At 39.1% G+C, this 22,702-nt stretch overlaps 1 protein-coding gene across 1 annotated transcript; it reads left to right on the top strand.

Annotated features, from left to right (window-relative positions):
- The first annotated feature begins 1,375 nt into the window (after positions 1 to 1,375).
- Positions 1,376 to 22,065, top strand: FKBP1A (FKBP prolyl isomerase 1A). The gene is made up of 5 exons (XM_001363976.5): positions 1,376 to 1,822; positions 1,906 to 1,953; positions 15,014 to 15,126; positions 19,241 to 19,406; positions 20,937 to 22,065. Exons 1-4 carry the CDS (start codon positions 1,786 to 1,788, stop codon positions 19,367 to 19,369), a joined length of 327 nt encoding a protein of 108 aa, XP_001364013.1. The 5' UTR covers positions 1,376 to 1,785; the 3' UTR covers positions 19,370 to 19,406; positions 20,937 to 22,065.
- The last annotated feature ends 637 nt before the right edge of the window (positions 22,066 to 22,702 follow it).

Below are 22,702 nucleotides of genomic sequence, written 5' to 3'. Positions count from 1 at the left end.
GTTATAGTGGAAAGAGCACTGGATTTGGACTCAGAGGTCACAGGAAGTATTTACTGGCTCTGCTACTTTTAATTATTTTAATTATGTGGAATCATAGGGAAATCTCTTTCCTTTTCTCTTGGACTGATTTCTAATTGACTGTCAAATGCTTTTTTTTTTCTTTTAAACCTTATCTTCCAGGGGGCAGCTGGGTGACTAAGTGGATTGAGAGCCAGGCCTAGAGATGGAGGTCCTAGGTTCATATCTGGCCTCAGACACTTTCCCACCTGTGTGATCCTGGGCAAATCACTGAACCCCCATTGCCTAGCCCTTACCACTCTTCTGCCTTGGAACCAATACACAGTATTGATTCTAATTTAGAACCTCCCATCTCTAGGCCTGGTTCTCAATCTACTGAGCCACCCAGCTGCCCCCACTTTCAAATTCTAAATGCTATGGAAAGTTATGCCAATAGGATACAAGCTCTGGTGTAACTCATAAAAGTGGAAAGATTACAAGTAAAGGCAGGTGGCCAACTGTCTATCTTCTATTTGAATACTACTTGAACTAGTAGAAGTGGACTAGTGAACTAGTGGAAGAAGCTCATTACCAGAAAGTGATCATCAGTGATGGATTCTTTTGGCTGCAAAAATTTACAGTGGAACAGGCCAACTAATTGAAAGACTATTATGTAGAAGTGGGATTAGAACTGTTATGCTTGATCCAAGACAGGGGAAAAAAAAAACCAAAAACAGATAAAAATCCTAAGAGTAATAACTGGAAGTTAAAAAGAGGTAGATTTGATCCCACAAAATAGACTTCATAAAAACCAGTAGTGTCCAAAAATGGAAATAAGCTGCCTCAGGTAGTCACTCCCTATCACTTAATGTCTTCCAGCAAAGCCCTAATGCCCACTTGTGAGGCATGTTTTAGAGGGGATTCTTATTTGGATTAGATGAGGTTTCCCCATGAAACTGAGATTCTGTGATTCTGTAAGGTATTGATGGAGTATGATCTACCTTAGTGAGAAGATGTACTCACACAGTAAAATATACTTTTGCATCCTGCAATTCTTAAGTATTAATAATTATTAGTACTTTGAATAGGATTGAGAATGCCTTGGAATTTTTAAGAAAAAAGGAACGGGCTTAAAAGAAATAATTATCTCATCCTGATAAAGACACACCAGTACATCCCACTGAGAAAAGGAATGGAGATTGGGAGGCAAGTTGAGGAGATCCAAGATGGCAGCCCCCAGGGGAGAAAGTCAATAGTTGGGTAAGATGTGTCACAAACAAGTCATTTCCCTTCATTGCCGCAGCGGGGCGCGAAGTTTTGGAGGGCCTGCTAGAGGCGGAGAACTCGACGTGCGTACGTGCGCGCTGGTGTCTACGTGCTTCCGTCAGTGATCCGAGAGTGCGCATACACGCCGAGACTTTCTCCTTCCAATAGTTCCTCCCACCCTACCCAGTCTCTAGGGTGGGTGTTCTGGGCGGAGGTGGGGGGGCGGGGTGAGGAAGAGTGGGAAGGGTGCGGTAGCGTGGCGGCGTGCAGGGCGGGGGCGCGCATGCGCTGTAGTGCGCCGCGGAGGGTGCAGCGCGGGGGGGGGGGGGGGGAGGGTAGATAGGGAGTGGGGGAGTGGTGAAAAGCCGCCTGGGCCGGTGTGCGAGCCAGTCTGTCCCCCTGCCCGTCGGGAGCAGCGAGTGAGGCCGCGTCCACTGTTAGACCCGCCCGGCTCCCTCTTTGCCTTACTTCGTGTCTGTGCCCCCGGAACAGTGACCCCCGACCTGCCCAAGGCCGGCCGGGATGGGAGTGCAGGTGGAGACCATCTCCCCCGGAGACGGTGAGTAGCCCGGGCCGGAGCCGGGTTCTCCTCTCTCCCCAGCCTCGCATTCGCTCACCCCTCTATTCCCTCTGTCTCTTCAGGGCGCACCTTCCCCAAGCGCGGCCAGACCTGCGTGGTGCACTACACTGGTGAGTGCGGGCCCCCACCCCAGCGTCCGGAGGCGGAGGGCGAGTCTGGAGGCGGATCGGGACCCGGGGGAGGGCGAAGGGGGCTTTGTGCGGGGAACCTGGGAGGAGTCTGCGGGGGGATAGGGAGGGAGAAGTGCCCTGAAGGCAGAGGCTGAGGGGCCCGGGTTGGGGTGGGCTGTGGGGGCGGAATGGGGCCCTGAGGGCTGCCGGTGGATGAATGGGCCTCTGACGGGACACTGGGAGGGGACGGGAAAAGGGGTAAGAGTGTGGGGGTGGAGTGGGGCTTTATGGGCGAGATTTATGGGTTGGGGGTGTCTGGAGTTTAGAATGCTGAGAGGGGATTCTGACTCCTTGCAGATCAGTTTGTTTTTTTCTTTTTCTTTCAAGGATATTTCTTTAAATCTAAACTCCACCTGTGCACGGTCGGTCCCCAGAAGGAAATAGGGCAGAAGGGGGGGGAAATGCTTTCTGCTACCACCCCTGCCCGCCCACCCGTTAACAATTAACATTTGTATTTCCGAAAGACCTTAGATTCTTACTGAGTAGTACTTTAGAAAAATAAAAGTTCTCTGACCCACTGGAGACGCTACTAGCTTTCCATCCATGGTGCTGACCCATATATGGTGATCCTGGCCTGGTTTGGCTCTTCCTATCATAAAATGTGGTGTACAATCTAAATGGGTCAGTGATACGTCCTTTAAACTAATCAGGCTCCAGGTCTTAATGCTTTCAGTGCTAGCACGTTTTCCTCTGGAAGTGCTCTTTTAGTCTCCATTGAATTCCAAGGTTTCCCAGCAAGGAATTAAACTTTAATGGGGGAAATTTTAATAGAGAAGTACTTTATTCTCTATGGGGATTTACAATTGTGTGTATTGTCTCAAAAACAGCAAAATGATCATTTTGTAAATTGTTTTGCAATTCTTCTTTCCCTTGCTACCTTCTGCTCCTGGATAACTAACCCCTCCCCTCCCCCTTTCTCTCTTTCAGAAGGGGGGGCTGCCCACGGGAAGTGTTCTCTAAATCAGTGGGCCTCATGCTGCCTCTTTCCAAGTCTTTTAGTATTTGAGTTCTTTCCGGGCACTGGGTGGGTCTATTTCCTTGGGGCCCTTAAAATATTTTCCCATCCAACCTCTTTAGTTGTGGATTAGCTTCCTCCAGAGGAAGTAAGATGGGACTTGCTCTTTCTCCTTGTTTCAATGTTTTGCTGTTTCCAAATCAAAATCTTACATTGACTTTGAACTACAGCCACTTGGCACTCTGCCTCCGTAGGTGGAGACTTCTGTCAGATCAGAAGATAATTCTAATGGTCTCTCTAATCTCGTTTAAATCCTGGAGGAACTGTCTATCTCAGTCCCTCTGCTGTTTTTCAAATCTGTACTCCTGAAATTTCATTAGCTTGCATTCAGATATGTATGTTATTTAATCACTATACCCAAATAATTTATATTATGTGATTTTTAAAAGGTTAACTGTCATATTGTGGTGATTTTATCATGCAACAATTAAACCGGTTAGAAAGAAAACCTTACGACTTTGCCACTATTCTATCTTTTGGAGACAATCAGAATATTTTAGGTCCACAGATTGAAAGGGAGAGCAGGATGGGTGTAGCTACAATCACTTAGATATGAATAATTGGGTATCCTCCCCCATCTTATCAGGAAATAGTTGGCAATAATAGTAATTCTTATAGAGGAAGCTCTTCCATCTCCTGTCCAAGATTTTGAGCAGATCCATTTGTTGGAGGGCAGGGAGCAAATGATTTGTGATACAGGAATGTTTTTCTTTACCTGGAAGTGGACTTTGGAAGAAAAAACTAGTACCTAACAAAAATATCTGAAAGGAAACTATTTCAAAAATTCCCAATAAGGGGAATTTTGTGCTTTGTGTTCCAGACCTTTACTAATCCTACACATGGTGCTAAATTAAAATGTTCAACTCCTAAGAAAACATTGAAGAATTACAGAATTTGAAGGAATATTAGAGCTCAGTTTGCCAAACTTCCTCATTTTGCAGATAAAGAAAGTAGGTCCCAGAGAAATTAAGATTACACAGAAAATTAGTGAGGAATAAGGACTAGAACCTGGATCTCCTCATTTCAGTTCATTAGGCTTTCCACAACACCACACTGTCAGGTAATGTCAGCCATTTTTGCCCTTTGACTTAAGTGTCTCAAGGCCTACCTACTGACACATAAGTCAGTATTGATATGAGCAATATAGTATGGATAAGAGGAAGTATAAATAAAAATGTTTCACCAAGTGCCCATTTGAAATGGTACCACATGTATGTAGCATTTTCACAAGAACAGATTGCTGTAGGACCTAGAATACCATCAGATCCTACTGCGTCTTTTCTTTGAAGCTGTATTTTCCTCCAGGGTTGTACTCGCCCCCACAGAACAAAAACCAAAGCTACTCAGCAGTAAGACCATGATGTGCGTATGTGCATTAATACAAAAGCTTTCTTTTTATTCCATTTTTGATAAGGTCTACAAAAACACATCAGTCATAAGCCATCTCTGCCTCATGCACACTAGAATAGGCTGTTCTTGTTTTCTCAACAGGCATTGTTCCAATGGTTATTTACCACCAGCCTCACAAGAATAACCTGTTTAAGAGCTGTTTTGTTTTTTGTTGTTTTTGCTTGGAGATGGGAATGGAAGAGTGGGGTAGGGGGAGACTCTTTAGACTACTGTCTGACTTGAATGTTTTTTGCTTTTCATTGGTGGTACAGAAATTATGATGGGATGTGGAGATTTTTAATGTTCTTTCTCCCTTCTTGGAACAAGAAATCTATGAAGTTCTTAAATATAATGTCTGACAGGGAATCTACATGTCCCTCAAGGAAAATACAGAATGGGTGATATGTTGAATATAGTTTCAAACTGTTTCAGCCTCTTTTTCAAGTACTCCAAGGGACAGTTAAAAACCACTTCTCTACCAAGCACATTGTAATGTCTCTGAATAGCACAGTGCCTAGCACATAGTAAATGCTTAAAAGTTTTTGACTCACTGACTGGAGATTTAAATTTTTGTTCAGGAGTTAAAACTAATAGACCAAGTGCTTTGAGCCCCAAATAAGTTATCTCCCCATGCTCACTTCCCATCTGCATTATTAGAAGAGTCTTTAATCCTTACAGTTGAATGTGTTCTGACATAGCGTATATTGTGCTTTTTGTTCACATAAGCTAATCTATTATAAAACAAGAGAATTGATGGATTTTTAAAAAAACCATTTTGTAGACATCACTTTGTTAGGCAGTGCAAATTTGTCTAAAGTCATGATGTAAAACACAAGCCGAGAATTCAGAAGATCTGAGTTAAGATGCGACCTGGAATGCTTACTGCCTTTGGGACCTTGGGCAAGCCACTTAACTTTCTTGGGTCTCAGATCTTCATCTATAAAAAGGAATGAGATTAGATGGGCCATGAGAAGATACTTTCAGCTTTAGCTCTATGATCTTGCAACATTTCTGCCTCCCTCATTATCAAGGTTAGACTATCTGACCTTAATGGTATTAGTTTGATTATGAGGTAGTTATTAGCAGCACTGTCATTCCCTGAAAAATGCAACTTTTCCCCCCTATTTTTAACATATATAACACTTTGTTTTTCTGCTCCCTTTTTGTTCTCCTTCAAATCCAAGCCCTAGGCACTTAACATAACTGGTAAATTTTTACTAAGACCCAAAGAGATGAGTTAGTGGGCCAGCCTATACAGTGAGTTAGTGTTCTAGCTGGAACCAGAATCCAGATTTCCTGAAACCCCACCCCCACCATGAAATTATGATTTGACCTAAATGACAATACCAGAATTAAAGCTGGATTCTGGTTGATAAGCCCACATAAAATGTTGGGTATTCTTAAATGCTCTCTTGGCTTTCAGGGTTTGGGGAGCAAAAGAAATAGTCACTGTTATATGAATTGCATGACAAAACTTTTTAGGAGGTTAGACAGCTCTTGCTCACAAACCAATAATTTGGAATGATCTTCCTTATATCTGAAGTTTAGGGTGGGGTGGAGGGAATGGGGAAGGGAATCTTCTAACCTTCATGTACCTGAATTCCTCAGGCATTCCTTTGACTCTGTTTTATTAGTGTTCATCCTTTGAACACCAACTAACAACCAAGGCATCCTAGTACTATTTTGCCAATCTGCAAGTAGTTGCATTCTTGAATTGTAATGTTATTAAACTATTCATCTTTGTCATTCTTCAGTGAGGTAGCAAATTTCTAACTGATATTTTAATTACTTTCAGTGAGAAAATAATGAGGATTTTGTTAGAGCAAGGTTCTTAACTCTTTTATATCAGTCTAGTGAAGCCTGTGGACCCATTCTCAGAATGTGTTTAAGTGCATAAAAGACATAGAATTACTAAAGAAAGCCTTTTTAAAAACATGTTCCTGGTTAAGGTCTCCTGAATTTAGAGGATTTATTTTATTCAGGAGCTCAGTAGATTGCAACAATATTCTTATGTTGGAAAGAAGAAAAAGTTTTAGTGGTTTCCATACCAACCTGGTTTTATATGACTTGGAGATAGAAACTGTACCATACCAACCTGGTTGTTTGATCTGGGTAAGAAACCAGTCTTTCCTCCTAGGGGATTGAGGAGAGAATCAGTATTGCAATAGTGGATAGAAGTTCAGTCCTAGAAACAATAAGGCTTGAGTTTTAAATACTTTTAAGTATTGCTTCTCAAGAATACTAGTTGTATAATTATGGGCAAGGCATGTTTCAGTGCTCCCAGCAACTCTCTCAAGACTATAAATTGCAGAAACAGTTGTTAATCTAAAGTAGCACAATAAGAGTTCCCTTCACAAGTAAAATCATAGGTCTCGGCTTTAAAAAAAATGAAGTAATCTTGTTTTGCCTTGTTATCACCCTAAGAAGATAATTAAGCTTGTTTACCTACTGAAATAACATGCCATGTATTGGTTTTAATCACACAAAATAATTCTATTCTCTATGCAGCTGACATAATATATGGCTACCTTACAATATCTCTATATGTCAAGTTAAACATTTGTGTGGAATGGAAAATGACATGCCCCTAATGATAAATAATATACTTAGTTAACTCCTTTAGAAGGGTTAATGGATTTAGGATGATGTTTTCATTGTCCTAGTGCACACCTTGAAGAGGTAGCTGTTTGGAGGGAAATTCTTTCATTTTCTATGAAAGTAGGATTATGATAGGTAAGCTTTTGTAAAGAATCCATATCTTTTAGCCATCAGCATCAATTTTCTCCCATCTAAATTTACCAGAGCAACCACTGAAGTACTTTGAAGTTTTTTGTGACTATATCTATACTTCATCAGTGATCTTTACAGGTGTCACTGAGCAGAAAAATTCTGTATAATATGGAAGACTTGGTGATGAGCCTATGCCAGTTTAGCTAGGCTAGTTCTTGGATGGCAGGATCCAAGATGACACACATAACAGTCAGGAGATTATGATCTGCTGGCAAGGCCTCAAGAATCTTGGATCTCTTTCATACCACATTGAGGCATAGGATTAAGATTTTGGAGAGGAGAGCACATTGTAGCAAAATTGACTTAACATTTAGCTCGTTTGTTGTTGTTTACTTCCTGTTAAAGGTGCTTTTAAGCCAAGTTGCAGGGAGGGAGAAGCAGTAAAAAAGCTTCACTGTTGGAAAGAACTAAAATTATTAAGATCTAATTATAATTTAAAAGCATAGATCTTGAATTCAAATAGTCTACTGCAGGTCTAGATGCCTTTTTCTAACGGTACAAAGAAGGTACAAAGATGGTATTTTGCATTAAGGATATCCATCTCTTCATAAATTGTGATTCAGTTTCATTATTAAAGAGCCATGTGCCATCTTGTTCCAATACCTATAGAAACTGTTATGAGTCTTCTTAGGCCATCTCTGCATTGTAGTAGGTAATCTGTATACTATGCATACCTCTCAAAATAATCTTAGTAAAGGTATGTTGTTTGTCTTCCAATTAGTTTTTTAGACCTCCTTAATTTTGGCTTGTCTGTGTTTTTCAAGTTGAGAAATGATTTTAAATGTGTGTTTTTCCAAGTTGAGGGGTGATTTTAAATGCTGGAGAAATTGGAGAATGGTTCATTCAGAGGGCAATATTTTGGATCATTCTACTTCTCTGGTACTGGTAATTAGGGGTGGCATGCTATGCCTGGGAGCTTTAGGCAAACTTGCATGTTCTGTCATAGGCCTCTGGTTTGGACTGCCAACTGTGGCAAAGACCTGGCAAGTATATACTGTCTGTAGCCCTAGAAGCAGAGCCAAATACTGTTGAGATAATGTTTGCTATCAAATCTCAGATCTCTTAAGTTAAGGACAAGTTTGTCTTTTCCCAAATGCTTCCTGTAAACAGGCAGGTTTTTTCCATTCACAGTACAATATGCAGATACTGCTCTTTATCAGATGGGGAAACAATGTTAATGATGTTAAAACACCAGAAGGTATATAGCTTTATTTTTAATGTGAATAATACTTCACATTTTTAGCACCTTAGAATTTATAAAATGCTTTTCCTCAAAAGAACCTTGTGATGGGGATACTATAAGCAGTAGAATCCTTACTTTGCTTAGTAAACTTTGGGACTGGGAAAGGTTAGGGCAATGATAGCAAACCTTTTAGAGACCAAGTGCCCAAACTGCACCCTTGTATGCGAGTTGCCTCTTTCTCCAGACAGGGGAGTGAGGAAGTGCTGCTGAACAGAGGGGCCAATGATAGGGGGAAAATGTCCTCAGGCCCCTGTGGAGAGGGGAAAGGGAGGAGTCCCTCCAGCAGGTATGTTATAGATTTGCCAACTTTGGTTAGGTAATTGGGTAGGGTTGGGTTTAAATGACCTTCCTGAAAGTGGTAGAGAGCAGGACTAGATTCCAGGTCTTCTGATTTCAAATCTCATTCTATCTCCCCCTATATTGACTTAGATTTTTTTTATCACAGCTTTTCTCTCAACAATCCTCTGAACTGCAAGCTATTTATGTCACAAGGTTTTAAAAGTGTTTTATTTACATTATCTCACCTTGCTTTAATATTATTCCCATTTTGCAATTCAGCAGACTAGGAAGGCGAGAGAGGACACCTTAAGTTTAGAGCTGTAAAAGACTTTAGCCAACCCCCTTCACTTTATAAATAAGGAAACTAAGGTCCAGAAAGATTGTGACTTGTCTAGGAACACACAGCTAGGGAGTGACAGAACCAGAATTTTAGCTTAGGCCCTCCGACTGCAAATGCAGTATTATTTCTCCTAACTACATCATGCCTCCTTCTAAGGCAAACATAAGAAAATGTGCAGGAAGCCATCTCTACTTTGGGAATGCAGTAGCACTTGGATTATTGTACTTTTAAGTATTATATACTTAAATGCTTAGTCAAAGAGGGATATATTAAGAAACCAGTAAAGATGTAAATTATTAGTCACCACCTATAAGCCACATTTTAAAAAAGATATGTTATATACAGAAGGAAAGAAGATGATCTGATAGAAATGAACAGTGTAGACAACTGTCTTTTAGCAAGCACCAAGGTATTCTGCTGTTTATAAGAAATACCTCCCAAAACTTTCCCTTTCTTCTGATAAGGTAATTTTTACTCTGAGATCTTGTGGTTCTAGTACAACCACTTCAGTTTTAATAAAACAAAAAACTTTTACTTCAGTGCAGCATATCTCCTTCATTTTAATTCAGAATAACTGAACAGCATGTTGTAACCATGTTTTGGTCTGTGCAAAGGGTCTTCTCATTTTTCAGTTTATATTGATAATTTGATAAAAAAGATTAATCACCACAGAACCCATATTATGAATCATCCCTTTAAAAAAAACATAAGTACTGTAGCAATGATATGAAAATTAACCCATTTGCTTCTATGATATTATATATGCATATATATAATATCTGATTTTTTTTTGTCATAAAAACAAGCCTGCTTTAAATTTTTTTTTACAAGGGATGATCACTTTGCTATACAGGAAGATTATATCTGGAATTTAGTGTGATAGAAGAACAAGGTATCAATTTTTAAATGAATGGAATTATGTTGGAATTTGAGGAAATTTCTTCAATTGATATGAAAATGAAATTTAATGATGCTAGTGAAGAGTACTTTTTCTAAGTGATGCTTTTTTTTTCTTAGTCCTATCTATTGTGCAGATCTTTTTTTTTTTTTCCTGAAGTTTGAACTGAGGAACTTTAGCATTATGTAGCCATTTCCTCAAGTGATATCCTGGCTTGACCCATTTCCTTTTGGTTTCTTCTCTTTCCCAGTATTTCATAATAAATCATAGAGAAGGAGGAGTTACAGTTTTAGAGAAAAAGGTCTAGTCCCCTCCCCATCACTCCTCAGGGACATGAGTAAAATGTCTTTCCTACTAGTGGATACCCTGAAGAACAGCTGAACTATAGTTGGGGAAAAAAACAAAAACAGGTTTCTGTCAGCTGCTTATTGGTACAGAACTTTGGGCTTTTTTTAAATAGTGCTATTTGTGACCTTAGTTCTTTCCCTAGGTTGCTTTCCGCTTTGGGTCTCAAAGTCTCATTTTTCTCTTTAGTTTTCTGTGATTTAAATATGTTTACTTAGTATATATAGCATATTGAACATTTTGCTAAGTTCTCTAGGAAGGGATATGGAAATAGTTCTTGATGTCTGGTTTCTTTTTGTTTGTTTGTTTGTTTGTTTCTTTTTTTTTTAATACCCTTCCGTCTTGGAGGCAACACTGTGTGTTGGCTTCAAGGCAGAAGAGTGGTAAGGGCTAAGCAATGGGGGTCAAGTGACTTGCCCAGGGTCGCACAGCTAGGAAGTGGCTGAGGCCAGATTTGAACCTAGGACCTCCCGTCTCTAGACCTGGCTCTCAATCCACTGAGCTACCCAGTTGCCCCCTTGATGTCAAGTTTCTTACAATGTAGTCAGAAAGAGAAACTTGAAATGTGTAGAGTATATAATACTCTATACTTATAAAGCTACATCTAGAATGTCATATTTGGGTACCATATTGTCCAGAAGAGGGTGTCCAGGATGGACAGGGTTCTAGGAACTGCCACACAAATAAATGGCTAAAGGAATCATCAGTGTCTTTAGTAATTAAAACTATCCAAGTCAGTAATGAGTCACTGGAAGTCTTTAAAACAAGAGAGCAAAGGATTACTTGTCCTCAAGGAGAGTAATTAATCAGGAATGATCACTTGGAAATATAGACAGTATTCATGTTTTAGCATTGGAGTACATGGCCTAGAGGGTCTTTTAAACTGTAAGATTCTATGTTGTCTTTTTTAAAGTACAAAATTATCAAATTTCTTGATTGTTCACATTGTAATTCAACTAATGAATTTTCTTATTGTGGTTTCAGTAAAGAGCAGCTAAAATTTCCCTTGCAGTGATTATTGGTGTCAGTACAGTACCTTCATTTGTTATTCCTTTCATATGGTTTCTCTAGTTCTCTATGGAATTTACTTGCATCTGTTAGTCTATTAAAAGGTACTCTAGAACAAAGATTTCTGACTGTAACTTGGTAATGATTGCTGGAAGCCCCCTATTATATTTCCTTCCATTTCAATTTGGAAACCACTGAGGACTTAAGGAGTTGCAGAATCCTGTGATTGTGGCTTGCTGCATATATTTGGTGAATTGGGTACAGCTTCATACACTTTTTGTTTTCTTGCCTGTCAACATTAAGTGCAGGTTTGTTTGTTTGTTTTTAATGCATGGAATGCCTCCTTTCACTTTATAAACCTATACAAATCATTCCTTTTACTTTAGTTAGTTCAGTTTCTCTTTCCCTCAGAAAAAACTTCTTTAACTATTAGTCACCTATAGTGATCTCTCTCCTATGAGTGGAGAGTACTTATTTGACATTTTCATACACCACCTTGTAAAATTTTGCCTTATTACTTAATTCTTGTACTGTAACTTTGAAAAATGTCTTTCTTATTTTCCATTAAGGGAAGGTACACATACTTTTATGTATTCACCTACAACTTCTAGTGCAGGTTTCTCGAGTTTGAGGCAAGGTGATCAGTAAATATCTATTAAATAAATTATTAAACCCAGAGATATGCCAAAGCTCTAGACTCTCAATTCTTGAGGTTATAGACTATTAGAGCTGAGAAGTTACCTTAGAATGTAAAATTTAAGAATCTGGAATGAGACTTGCTTGGAAATACTTACAAATGATCTTGTTAAACCCTCCAACACCCTATCTTGTGTCTCAGTATGTTTTATTAAGTTGTAATTGGTTATAAGATGTGTTACTTATTGATATAGTTTCACTTTAGTTTTGTCATGTCTCGGGTTATAAAAGACTTTCAAGAGCAAGAAATATCTGTTTTCCTCGTTATGCCTTTCAGGACTGGGTATTTTGCTTTTGAGTACTGACTTAAGATAATTATTCATGTGCTAGTTGTGATGGATTTTTGCATAGTGGACAGAATAGTTTGCTTTGGAATAAAATTAAACCAACAATATCCATTTATTCATTTTCTTGGGCTTCATTTATGAATTAGATCCCTAGTTTGTTGCCTCTTTAAGTGTTTCAGTATCGATTTTACCTGGATTCAACCCAAAGAATTTGGGGGGGGGGACTTCCTATGTTTTTCCTACATACAGAATGCCCATTTACTTGGGATTCTGTTGACACAGAAATGAGCTAAAAGGCAGGGAATGTCACATCCCATTCTTAGTGTACAACTCTGGGAACCATTAATAGATGGTGCCTCTGATAAGTGACTGTGTCCATTGTTTGCTAGAGGACTGTAGATTTGATACCATTTCCCATTCTTAGATGTCAGGGTTTTTTTTGTTTGTTTCTTCATCTCAAAGTGATAATAGATGGGACACCCTGGGGACTTCATGTGCTATTTTAATTAGGTTTTGGGGTTACAAGTTACTGGCTATGAATTTACATTGAGTAAATTCACTTTTTTTTCTTTTCTGTTCTTCCATTACTTGTACATTTGCACATGCCTCAGACTACAGTGATCAGAACTCCCAGTGGGATACTGCTATTTATCGTTTTCTATCCATTACTCCTAGTACTCCATTAGTAGAATCGACCTTCCCCCACTTACTATTTTGTTAAGGTCCAGACTTTCTGGCTACTGTGATAAGGCACTAGATTGGTTTTAACACCCCCCCCCCCATCCCTTTTTAGAAGTAGCTACATGAGAGAGTAGGCTATATGGTAGATGGTGGTGGTGGGTGGGTGATGGTAGTAGTAGTATTTTTTCCCTTCATCTCAAAACACTTTGTGGTAGTCTCACATCCTCCTGGGTACTTGATTATAGGATGTGATTTTAATGGGTGCATCTGTCTGCTTAGTATTCTCAGAAATACTATCATCTGGGAATCATGGTGGGTTTTTTTTTTTTTCTGAAAGAAACTAGCATGTATAATACCATTAATAATTATACTTAAAAGATTAAAGGAGTAGGGAGAGTTGGGAGTTGTATGTGTCTTTTCTTCCCACCCTCCCCACCTCAGTAATCTTCATTTTCTCTGAACATCAGCTAGTACCAAATCCTAAAGAAAGTTGATCTCCTTTTGTACCAGAAGTTGCAGTTTTTCTTTTTTTTCTTTTGTTTTTCTTTGGAGCTCTGATGTTCTTTTGTTTTCTCGGAGTTCACCTTATTTGGAAATTTTTTTTTCTTTTAAGGCATTGTAATTTGTAATAATTGCCAAGAAACTTCAGAATTCCTAGGAATCTTTTCTTAAGGGAGAGAACCCCAATAATAATTGAGATCCTTTGTATAGTGTTTCACAGTTACTAGAAACCAAGAGATCATCAAATTCAACTGCCTCATTTTACAGCTGAAGAAAAGAGATCTTAGAGAGGAGTGGTTTTTAAGGTTATGCAGTTAGTAAGGGAATGAGGTAGGTTTGAATTCAAGTTTTTAACTGCAAGCCTAGTGTTTTTCCCCCATTATATGCTCCTCCCTAGATGAGTGACTCAATCTTTTATATCTTCCAGAAAGGTTAATTTGTCCCACTGAATAAGATAAGTAAGAGAGGTGGAACACAAACAAGTTTTGTTGTTTCTTTGGGATAGACTCAGTACTAGTTCTTACTTTCCCCCCAAAAGTTCTGGAAATTTAAACAAGTAGTCATATGCCAAAGAATTCTGACCTGGGAAAGGCTCTTTTGTTACGTGTTGGTGAAACACATCACCATTATTGGTGAAAGTTGCGTTTATACTTTGCTTTGTATTACCCCATGGTAATCATTGGGTTTTCTTTATGTTGTGTGAAGGAATAGCCTGATATGGTAAAGAAGGTTGAAGAGACTGCTTATTCAGGAAGCTCTCTTATGAAAAGTCTCCTGAATGATAAACGCATACTGGTAAAGAATTCAATTCTTCTCCTAGCTCAGGTGTCACTTTGAAGAGGCATTTTGCCATTTTCTTGAAACTTAGGTTTCTGACCAAGTGAATAGAATTGTGACAGTTTCTAGATATACTCATGAATGGAAACCCCTCCTCTTTATCTTGTTTTGAAGGATGGACACTTATTAGCACAGAGGAAAATCTGAAGTGTACTAGGGAAAGTCCTCCAATAAATTTATATTCTTCTATCCTTGGGGCTGTGATAAAAGAAGCCAAGTCAACAAGCTATTGTTAAGCACTTACTAGGTGCCAAACATTGTGCTAGGGATATAAATATAAACCCAAAGAAAGCCTGCCCTCTAAGCTTATATTTTTATCAGGAAAGATAACACATAAAAGGAAAATGAAGGGTGGGAGGATGCCAAAGGGATGTGCCTGGAGTGTCAGATGCAGCTGGCTTGAACTCTTCTTCTAAATGGAGGTTCTAGGAGTAATTCACCAGTGGGAGAAGGCAGCAGAGGGAAGGTCCATGTTAAAAGGCAGTTCCAGTTGTTTCAGCACAAATGCATAGCAGATGATGTTTTACTGTGTCCATTTTGCCGATAAAACTTGGGTTCAGTGGGAAAGTAACTTGTCCAAGTCTGTAAGGTTAGGGATAGGATTTGAGTCCAGAAAACAATAACCTATGTGTTGTACTTAATTTGTATAATTTGGTCAATATTTCCTAAATAACGTGCCTTCTTTTTTTAGGGATGCTTGAAGATGGGAAAAAGTTTGATTCTTCTCGAGACAGAAATAAGCCCTTCAAATTTGTGATGGGGAAGCAGGAGGTGATCCGAGGCTGGGAAGAAGGAGTTGCCCAGGTATGCCCATGTTCTTGATGGTATTTTTTCCCCCATGATTCATTTTCTTTCCTTCTCCTCTTCCATCCTAGAGCCGACAAGCAATTCTGAGTTGTATAAATGTTATCACTTGATACCTATTTCCATGTTATTAATTTATGCTGTAGAGCAATTTTTTGAATCTTAAACCCCAAATCACATCCCCATATATACATGTGATAAGTGATGTCATATCTTTTGCTTTTTTACTCCATAGTTCTTTCAATGTGGTTAGTATCTTTTCCCATAAGTCCCTCAAGAGTGTCCTGGCTTGTTGCATTGTTACAGTAGCAAAGTCCATTAGGTTAGATTGTTCCACAGTGTTTTGCCTTCTGTGCACAATATTCTCTTGGTTCTGCTCATTTCACTGCATCTTGATAAAATTCTTAAACATGCAGTGTCTTAACTCTTCTGAAAACTAGAACCACAGTAGAAAGCCTTTCCTCTCTAAATTTGCATTGGTCAGTCTTTTCCCTTCCTCTAACATCTGACCTTCAATAACTAGGACTCCACTAGAGAGCAAGCAGCAAACTCACAATCTTAATTGGGGCACATTTTTTAACCTTTACCTTTTATCTTAGATTTGATACTAGGTGACCTTTCTGAAGCAGAATAATGATAAGGACTAAGCAGATAGGGTTAAATGACTTGCCTAAGGTTACACAGCTAAGGAAATCTTCCATCTCCAAGTCTGGCTATATCCATTGAGCCATCTCACTCACTGCCCCTAGCTGCCCTCATCTTTCTTTCCTTTTTTAACCCTTAACCTTCCATCTTAGAATCAATACTATGTATTGGTTCCAAGGCAGAAGAATGGTAAGCTAGGCAATGGGAGTTAAGTGACTTGCCCAGGGTCACACAGCTAGAAAGTGTCTGGGGCCAGATTTGAATCTAGGACCTCCTGGCTCGCAATCCACTAAGCTACCCAGCTGCTCTCATCTTTTGATGAGCCTCAGGAATATTTGTATATGTTTTCTTGGTGCACTCATACTGAACTGACTTCAGTAACCTTTTATAGACAGACATTAGTATTCAAATATCTCTTTGCCCAAAGAAATGAAGATTTAGCTAGGTAGAATGAGTCATGGACTCAAAATTTTATAACTAATCTAGTCTAACTTCATTTTTTAGACCGGGAGTTTATACAAAGGAAATTGTTTATCATGGATCTTTCTATTTTCCGAGTAGATACATAAAGTTCTATTTCTACGAAAATATGTTGCTAATCTCAAAATACAATGTTCAAGATTCTCAGTGTGAAAGATTTTTAGAAAAACTTGGCCAAGAATCATGCTAGCCAAAATAGTGGAGGATTGTGATCTGTATCAATGAAGTCATAGATAAACCAAAATAAACTAAGCTTAACTTTTAAGAATCTTTAAACTTGTACAGTTATTCTACCCTATCTGGAGGGAGTCTTCTTGAACTTTCTTTGCCTTAATTCTTTTAATTATTCATTTGACTTTAACCGTACTGCATAAAAACCCTTCTCTAGTTACTCATGGCAAATCGGTGATCCTGGATTATCAAAGACTATGCCAGACAAGTAAGGAATACTGCAATTTTTTACCATTAAGGAAAGGCCAAGTCTAACTAACATTAATGTGAAATTGCACTTTCACCACACACAAGGCCAGCCATTTGGTGGTTTTTTTCCCCCCATGGAAACTCATGAAATTTTCATCATTTCATGTGTATATCCAGCTTCGTTATTCCTTTGAAACTAAGGTCTGACATTTCCCTTTCCGTCATGGTTTGATTCACTGCTAGTCATTTCTTATGTCATAGGATCATAGATTTAGAGCTGGATGGGACCTTAGACAACATCAAGTCCAATCCTTTCATTTTATAGGTGAGGGAAATGAGGCTGGCAGAAGTTATGTGGCTCATCATACAGGGTCACACAGCTATATAAGTCTTTGAGACAGGATTTGAAATGAATTCTTCCTGATTCCAACCCCAGCACTCTACCCATCCACTTCCCATAGAATCTAGACAGGGATAGACTATTTATGATATGATAGAACGGATTCTGGACTTAGAGTCATATCTAATTATGGCCTATGGTTATGTGATTCTGGACAAGTGACGACCTCTTAGTTTTCCTTTTGTGCTCCAAAGGGAGTATAATAAATGTACTGATTACATTACTGGACTGTTGTGAGGAAATTGTATTGCTACATGTTAATATTATTGCCATTTGTATATAGTACGTAATACTACTTCATTGCTACTGTAAGCTCACTCCTTATTTTGGGATATCTCTTGAAGTGACGGTGTTGGAGGAGGCACCAGGATTCTAATCACAGAGACTTGGGGGCAATTATAATACTGTCTAGTGGGAGGAGGCAATAATCATAAGGAGAGGACACACCCAAGATCATTGGGTTGAAGTTACAAGAGACAAATTTAGGCTTGATGTCAGGAGAAAAACTTCTTTGCATTTAGAGCTATCCAAAAGTGGAATGGGAAAAGTGTTTTCCCTCACTGGAGGGCTTCAGGCAGAAGCTGAAAGACTTCCTGCCTGTGGGGGTCTTTTTGCATTTAGGTTGGATTAGATGGCTACTGAGGTTCTTCTAACTCTAAAATTCTTTGATTCTACTTCCTAAAGGAGGGATGGAGGAAGAAAAATGAGAGACTAGTCATAATTGTGAAAACTCATTTCAGCTCTTAACTTCTTTCTCCTTTACCTATGCCAGTTAATAATTTTATTCAACTCTCCTACACAGAGTTCAAGGCTAAGTGGGGAAGAAAATTCTTGGGGACCTCACTGCTTTTGAAATTGCATGGCTGTCACTCCTTTCCTGATGAGAGTAAGATTTTAGTTCTGCCAAAAGCAAGGATTCTGTTAAAATTAGTAACTTAGTTATTTACATAGATATGGTTTCTTCAGTCAAGCTCTTCCTCACATTTTGGTTAAAGGGCTCAGAATAGAGATAATGCCCTAGGAATGGGGGGTGGGAATTTTATAGCTAATATCTGTCTTATCTAGATTAAACAAGCAAGAGTTATTAGTCCCTAGGTACTGACCTGGGGAACTATGTACAAAATTGCATTGGAAATAGAGGCGACATGGTGTCCTGAAGTCAAGTAACTGAGCAGACAGGGTTGTGGTGGTTAAAAGAATAAAAAGCTTCATATTAGTGGTAGTAGCTAAGTCTGAAACAGCAAGAGAGAGCTTAGCAAAAAGAAGTAGCCTAAGTGAGAAATCATTTGGAACAGCCAGTGGCTCAAGGAAGCAAGAGGATAAAGCATTCAAGGAGGAACAGACCATCACTGAATGATGGTTGTGTTATTTTCTCTCCAGACTGCTAAGAGGGTTTATTTTTTCCAAATTTGCATCTACTGCCTTTGCCCCTTCAGTGCATATTGGTCTTGAACACAGCAAAAACCCTATATTTGTAACTATATTACACAGGTGATTTGAAAATCTAATATTTAAGTGTTACTTTTTAAAATGGAAACAAAGTCTCTTCTGTGGTGATAACACCTTTAAGCCGGAAAGAATAGCATAGATAGATAAAAAATCACATATCCTGAAAACAAGAAAATTAGGTCCCCAAAAATAGTCTATACCATTGCTTTTAACTTCACACTAGAATTTGAAATATATAGCCTTGATTTTTTTTTCCTCACAAGTACGTAGGCCTTGTCATTGGAAATTGTCAGAAAACCATGAAATCTTAGATAAATAGTTGTCTTAGAGACATATATGGACACATTATGTTCACAAGCATTCTAGGGCTAGAAGATCACATCAGAATCAGAGCCAGTTAGTTTGACTTCTTTGTTGTATAGAGGAAAGAAGAAGAAACTGGGACTCAATAGTCCTAGAGCAGTTATGGCAAACCTTTTAGAGAATGAGTGCCCAAACTGCAACCCTCAGGCCCATGTGAGTCCCCCATCTTAACCCAGTCAGGGGAGGGAGGAAGCACTCTCATTGGGCTGCTGGGCAGTGGGGAGGATCATGTGAGAAATTCCTCAGGCATAGGGAGGAGAGCAGTCCCCTTCAGCAGGCTCGTTGTACACATGCCATAGGTTTGCCAACACAGACCTACTGTTACATTGGTAACATTTGTTCTTTTTTTTTTCCTAGATGAGTGTGGGCCAGAGAGCAAAAATGACTATCTCTCCAGACTATGCTTATGGTCCTACTGGGCATCCAGGCATCATTCCACCTAATGCTACTCTCATCTTTGATGTGGAACTTTTAAAAATGGAATGACAGGAATGGTTTCTTCCCCTAGCTCCCTGTTTCTTGAGTAAGTAAAATTAAATATTTGATTTAGAGATATCAACCTTTGTTCTCCCATGTTTTTCCCTTTTTTTTTAACTTTACCTTCTGTTTTAAAATTTTGAAATATCAGTTCCAAAGTAAGGAGAGCAGTAAGGGCTGAGTAATTGGGATTAAGTGACTTGCTCAGGGTCACACAGCAAGGGCTTGTGTGAGGTCAAATTTGAACCCAGGACCTCCCATCTCCAGACTTGGCTCTTTATCTACTGAGCCCTCTTTTCCATCTTTCACCAAAATGGTGTGGTTAAGTGACTTACCCAAAAGTCATTCAACCAGGTTGTGGCAAAATTGGGGCTAAAGGCTTCAATCTGCTGCTGTGTGTACTATACCATCTCTAAAATTCGACTCGCTATGTAGAGTAGCAATAGCTTTTTATGCACACAGGAACATAGACCGTTTCCATCTTCTAAAGGGATATAAAATATGTCCATGTATTCTCCTTTCTTATCAGATGTCAAATTTGTGGGGTTTTTACCCTAATCTATTCAGTGAGCTTTGGCCCTGAGGTGCTAAAAGTTATATTTCTAGTTTCATTAACTTCTATTTCATATAACTAGTTTGTACTTGATTTATCTCAATGACCTAAGCAAAGCCAGATCTAAAAAAATTAATCCAGCAAGACACCCTTGGACAAGATGTTGACTCTGCACCATCTTATTTTTGAATTGTAACGTGTTTTTATTTTCTTAATGTTCATTCCTTAATAAAAAAAGTAATTTTCCTTCCTGAGCCTGTAGTATATTATATATCCTCTCCTTTCCCTAGTACCATGATATATTTATATATATGTCTATAGAATGATGCAATGGAAGAAACATTGTATTTGAATCTAGCCTTTTTTTTTGACTTAAGTTCATTGAAGGGGGGAGGGGCTGCGTTCAGTCTGGTAGATAGTTTAAATTTAATTCCACTTACTAGCCATATGATCTTGGTAAAGTCAGTTTTCTTCTTTGTTGCTCAATTTTGTCATCCTTTAGATGGAGAGTTTGAGCTAGATGATGTCTAAGGAACTTTCCAGCTCAGAGTATTGCCATACTTTTGCCTAATTTGACCCCTCCTTTGTATTCATATGGTTTTAGAAAGTTGAATCATCAAGTAATGGAAAGTCTTAGTGGGGAGGGTCACATGCTCTTCCCCTTGAAGAGGGGGAAATTTTTGGCTTTTACCTTTGGTCACATTGGTGACCTCTGCTATATCCTATTTCCACAATATGAATAGAGTCTTGGAAGTGATCCATTTAGACTAGTGTATGAAAGTAAGGTGTGCTATCTTGAAAGTCCCTTTGAGCTCTGACTTCCTGTAGTTGTGTGGCTTCACTGTGAGCTGGATGGTTACCTGACTTCCCAGTGAAAAGCTGGCCAGGCTACCTGGCCTCTGATTTCCTCCAGCTTTCTCAGCTCATTGTTAGGGAGGGGACTTAATGGCAGGAGAAATGCATTTCCTATGCACACTGAAGTTTTTGTATTGATAGGACTCTGCAATTTCTTTTTCCCAACAGATTGGACACATGGAGGAGTCCAGAGTCTCAACTTCAAGAAGAATGCACATGAATTTGTATGGAGCTTTTCCCTGATATTCCACTACATTCATTGTATAAACATATAGCCTGATTGAATGTGTTATCACTTGGCTTTGCTTCCAACTTTTCCTCCTTGTACATGTGTTGTCTCTAAACTATACACCGTAAACCTCAACTTGTCAAGTCATTCATCTTTTTGTTTTTTGGGGTCTAGATTTAAATTGAAATCTTTTGGGTGTAGATTTAAGATTAAGTGTTTGATCAAGCATTAACAGCACACAGATGGGTTAACCTTAGAATAGGAATTGTTTGGACAGAGAAAATCTTTGTCCCTTTTATTTTTTTGGATGAAATTTATCTATTATGTATTAAAAAACATTTTTTTTGCTGCTGCTATAAAGCCATAGCAGATCGAGGAGCTATTGAGGGCTGACATATTCTCCATGTTGAATGATTTCCTGATTTCCTTGGAGCATATCAGTCACCCTGTCCAAAATGAAGGTGGGGAAGGAGAAGCTGCTTCAACCACCCAACCCTCCTTCCCCTCCCCCTCTTAACCTCTGCCTTTTGAAAGCAGATATTTTCAATGCAGTGTTGGACACGCCACTTGGTGTCTTATCTACAGGACAACTCGGGTCAATATTAAACCTACATTGTTGATGCCTGACTCTTTTTTTCCATCTTGTGGTTTTCTAATGGATTTGGAGGACTTTTTTAATACTCCAGTAGCCATCAAAGCTCCACAACTACCTAAATTCCAAGAACTTGAATTGATTGTTAAATTGAAGGTGCTGTTTGTAGACATTTTCAACACAATGAAAGCCCAGTCATCGTCACAGGAAATCGTTGCGTGTTCTCTACAAAAAAAAACAAAAACAAAACTGATGCTGGTCATCACAGCTTCAACATCTCCTGTTTTTGATGCTCAGCTCCCCTACTGCTAATCTCCCTCCCACCTCCACCTTCCTTCTCTCCTACTCCCATCTCCCTTTTGCTGTCCTGTGTAGTGATTTGGTAAGAGAAACTGCCACCACCCACTCTCCCTCCACCACATATGAGTTTCAAGTTTTATTATTGCAATAAAATGCTTTATGCTGGCTTTTCTCAACTCTGTGTATTGGGTGTTCTTTTACACTCCCCCTCCCTGCCATTTGGTACATTGCTAACTTACCATGCTAGAGCAGAAACTCTGGGGGAGGGAGATTTTACAGTTCTCTCCAGCCGCAGTCAAGTTAAATAAGAGATGACAGCAGTGGAATGTCTTCACTGAGATCATTTGGGGATTTTTTGGAGAGGTGGATAGGTCTGGTGCTGGGTCCTATCACCAAAATCTCACTGGGGTTATTGTAGCTGGTGAAGGGGATACTGATAATGTAGACTCTTTGAATTCTGACAGATGCTAGTGGCAGCTTGGCTTATATAGTTGATATAGACTAAAAGCCTTTGGACTGGGGTCATAGTATGGGCCAATTTTTTTGGCATTGTTGGGAAGTTTCCTTGCTTGAAGCCACTGCTCATACTATAATATAGCCTATGCCTGAAGTATCTTCTTCCCAGCTCAAAGGCCACCTCAGTAAAGTTGAGTGCCATCACTCTTCTCCACTTAGAAGTGACTTCTCCCTCAATTGATATCCTTTATGCATCAGATGTTCGTGTCTTGCACTTATCTTTACCTGTGTCTTTTGAGCTTATCTTTTTTTTTTTTATAAACCCTTACCTTCCGTCTTAGAGTCAATACTGTGTAT

This window comes from Monodelphis domestica, chromosome 1, assembly GCF_027887165.1.
Source record: "Monodelphis domestica isolate mMonDom1 chromosome 1, mMonDom1.pri, whole genome shotgun sequence".
Lineage (NCBI taxonomy): Eukaryota > Metazoa > Chordata > Mammalia > Didelphimorphia > Didelphidae > Monodelphis > Monodelphis domestica.
This window is presented reverse-complemented; position numbering and strand designations above follow the sequence as displayed.

Coding starts and splice junctions, on each gene's coding strand:
- FKBP1A (XM_001363976.5), top strand. CDS start 1,786: ATGGGAGTGCAGGTGGAGACCATCTCCCCCGGAGACG. Junction 1,823..1,905: donor GACCATCTCCCCCGGAGACG/GTGAGTAGCCCG, acceptor CTGTCTCTTCAG/GGCGCACCTTCCCCAAGCGC. Junction 15,127..19,240: donor GGGAAGAAGGAGTTGCCCAG/GTATGCCCATGT, acceptor TTTTTTTCCTAG/ATGAGTGTGGGCCAGAGAGC.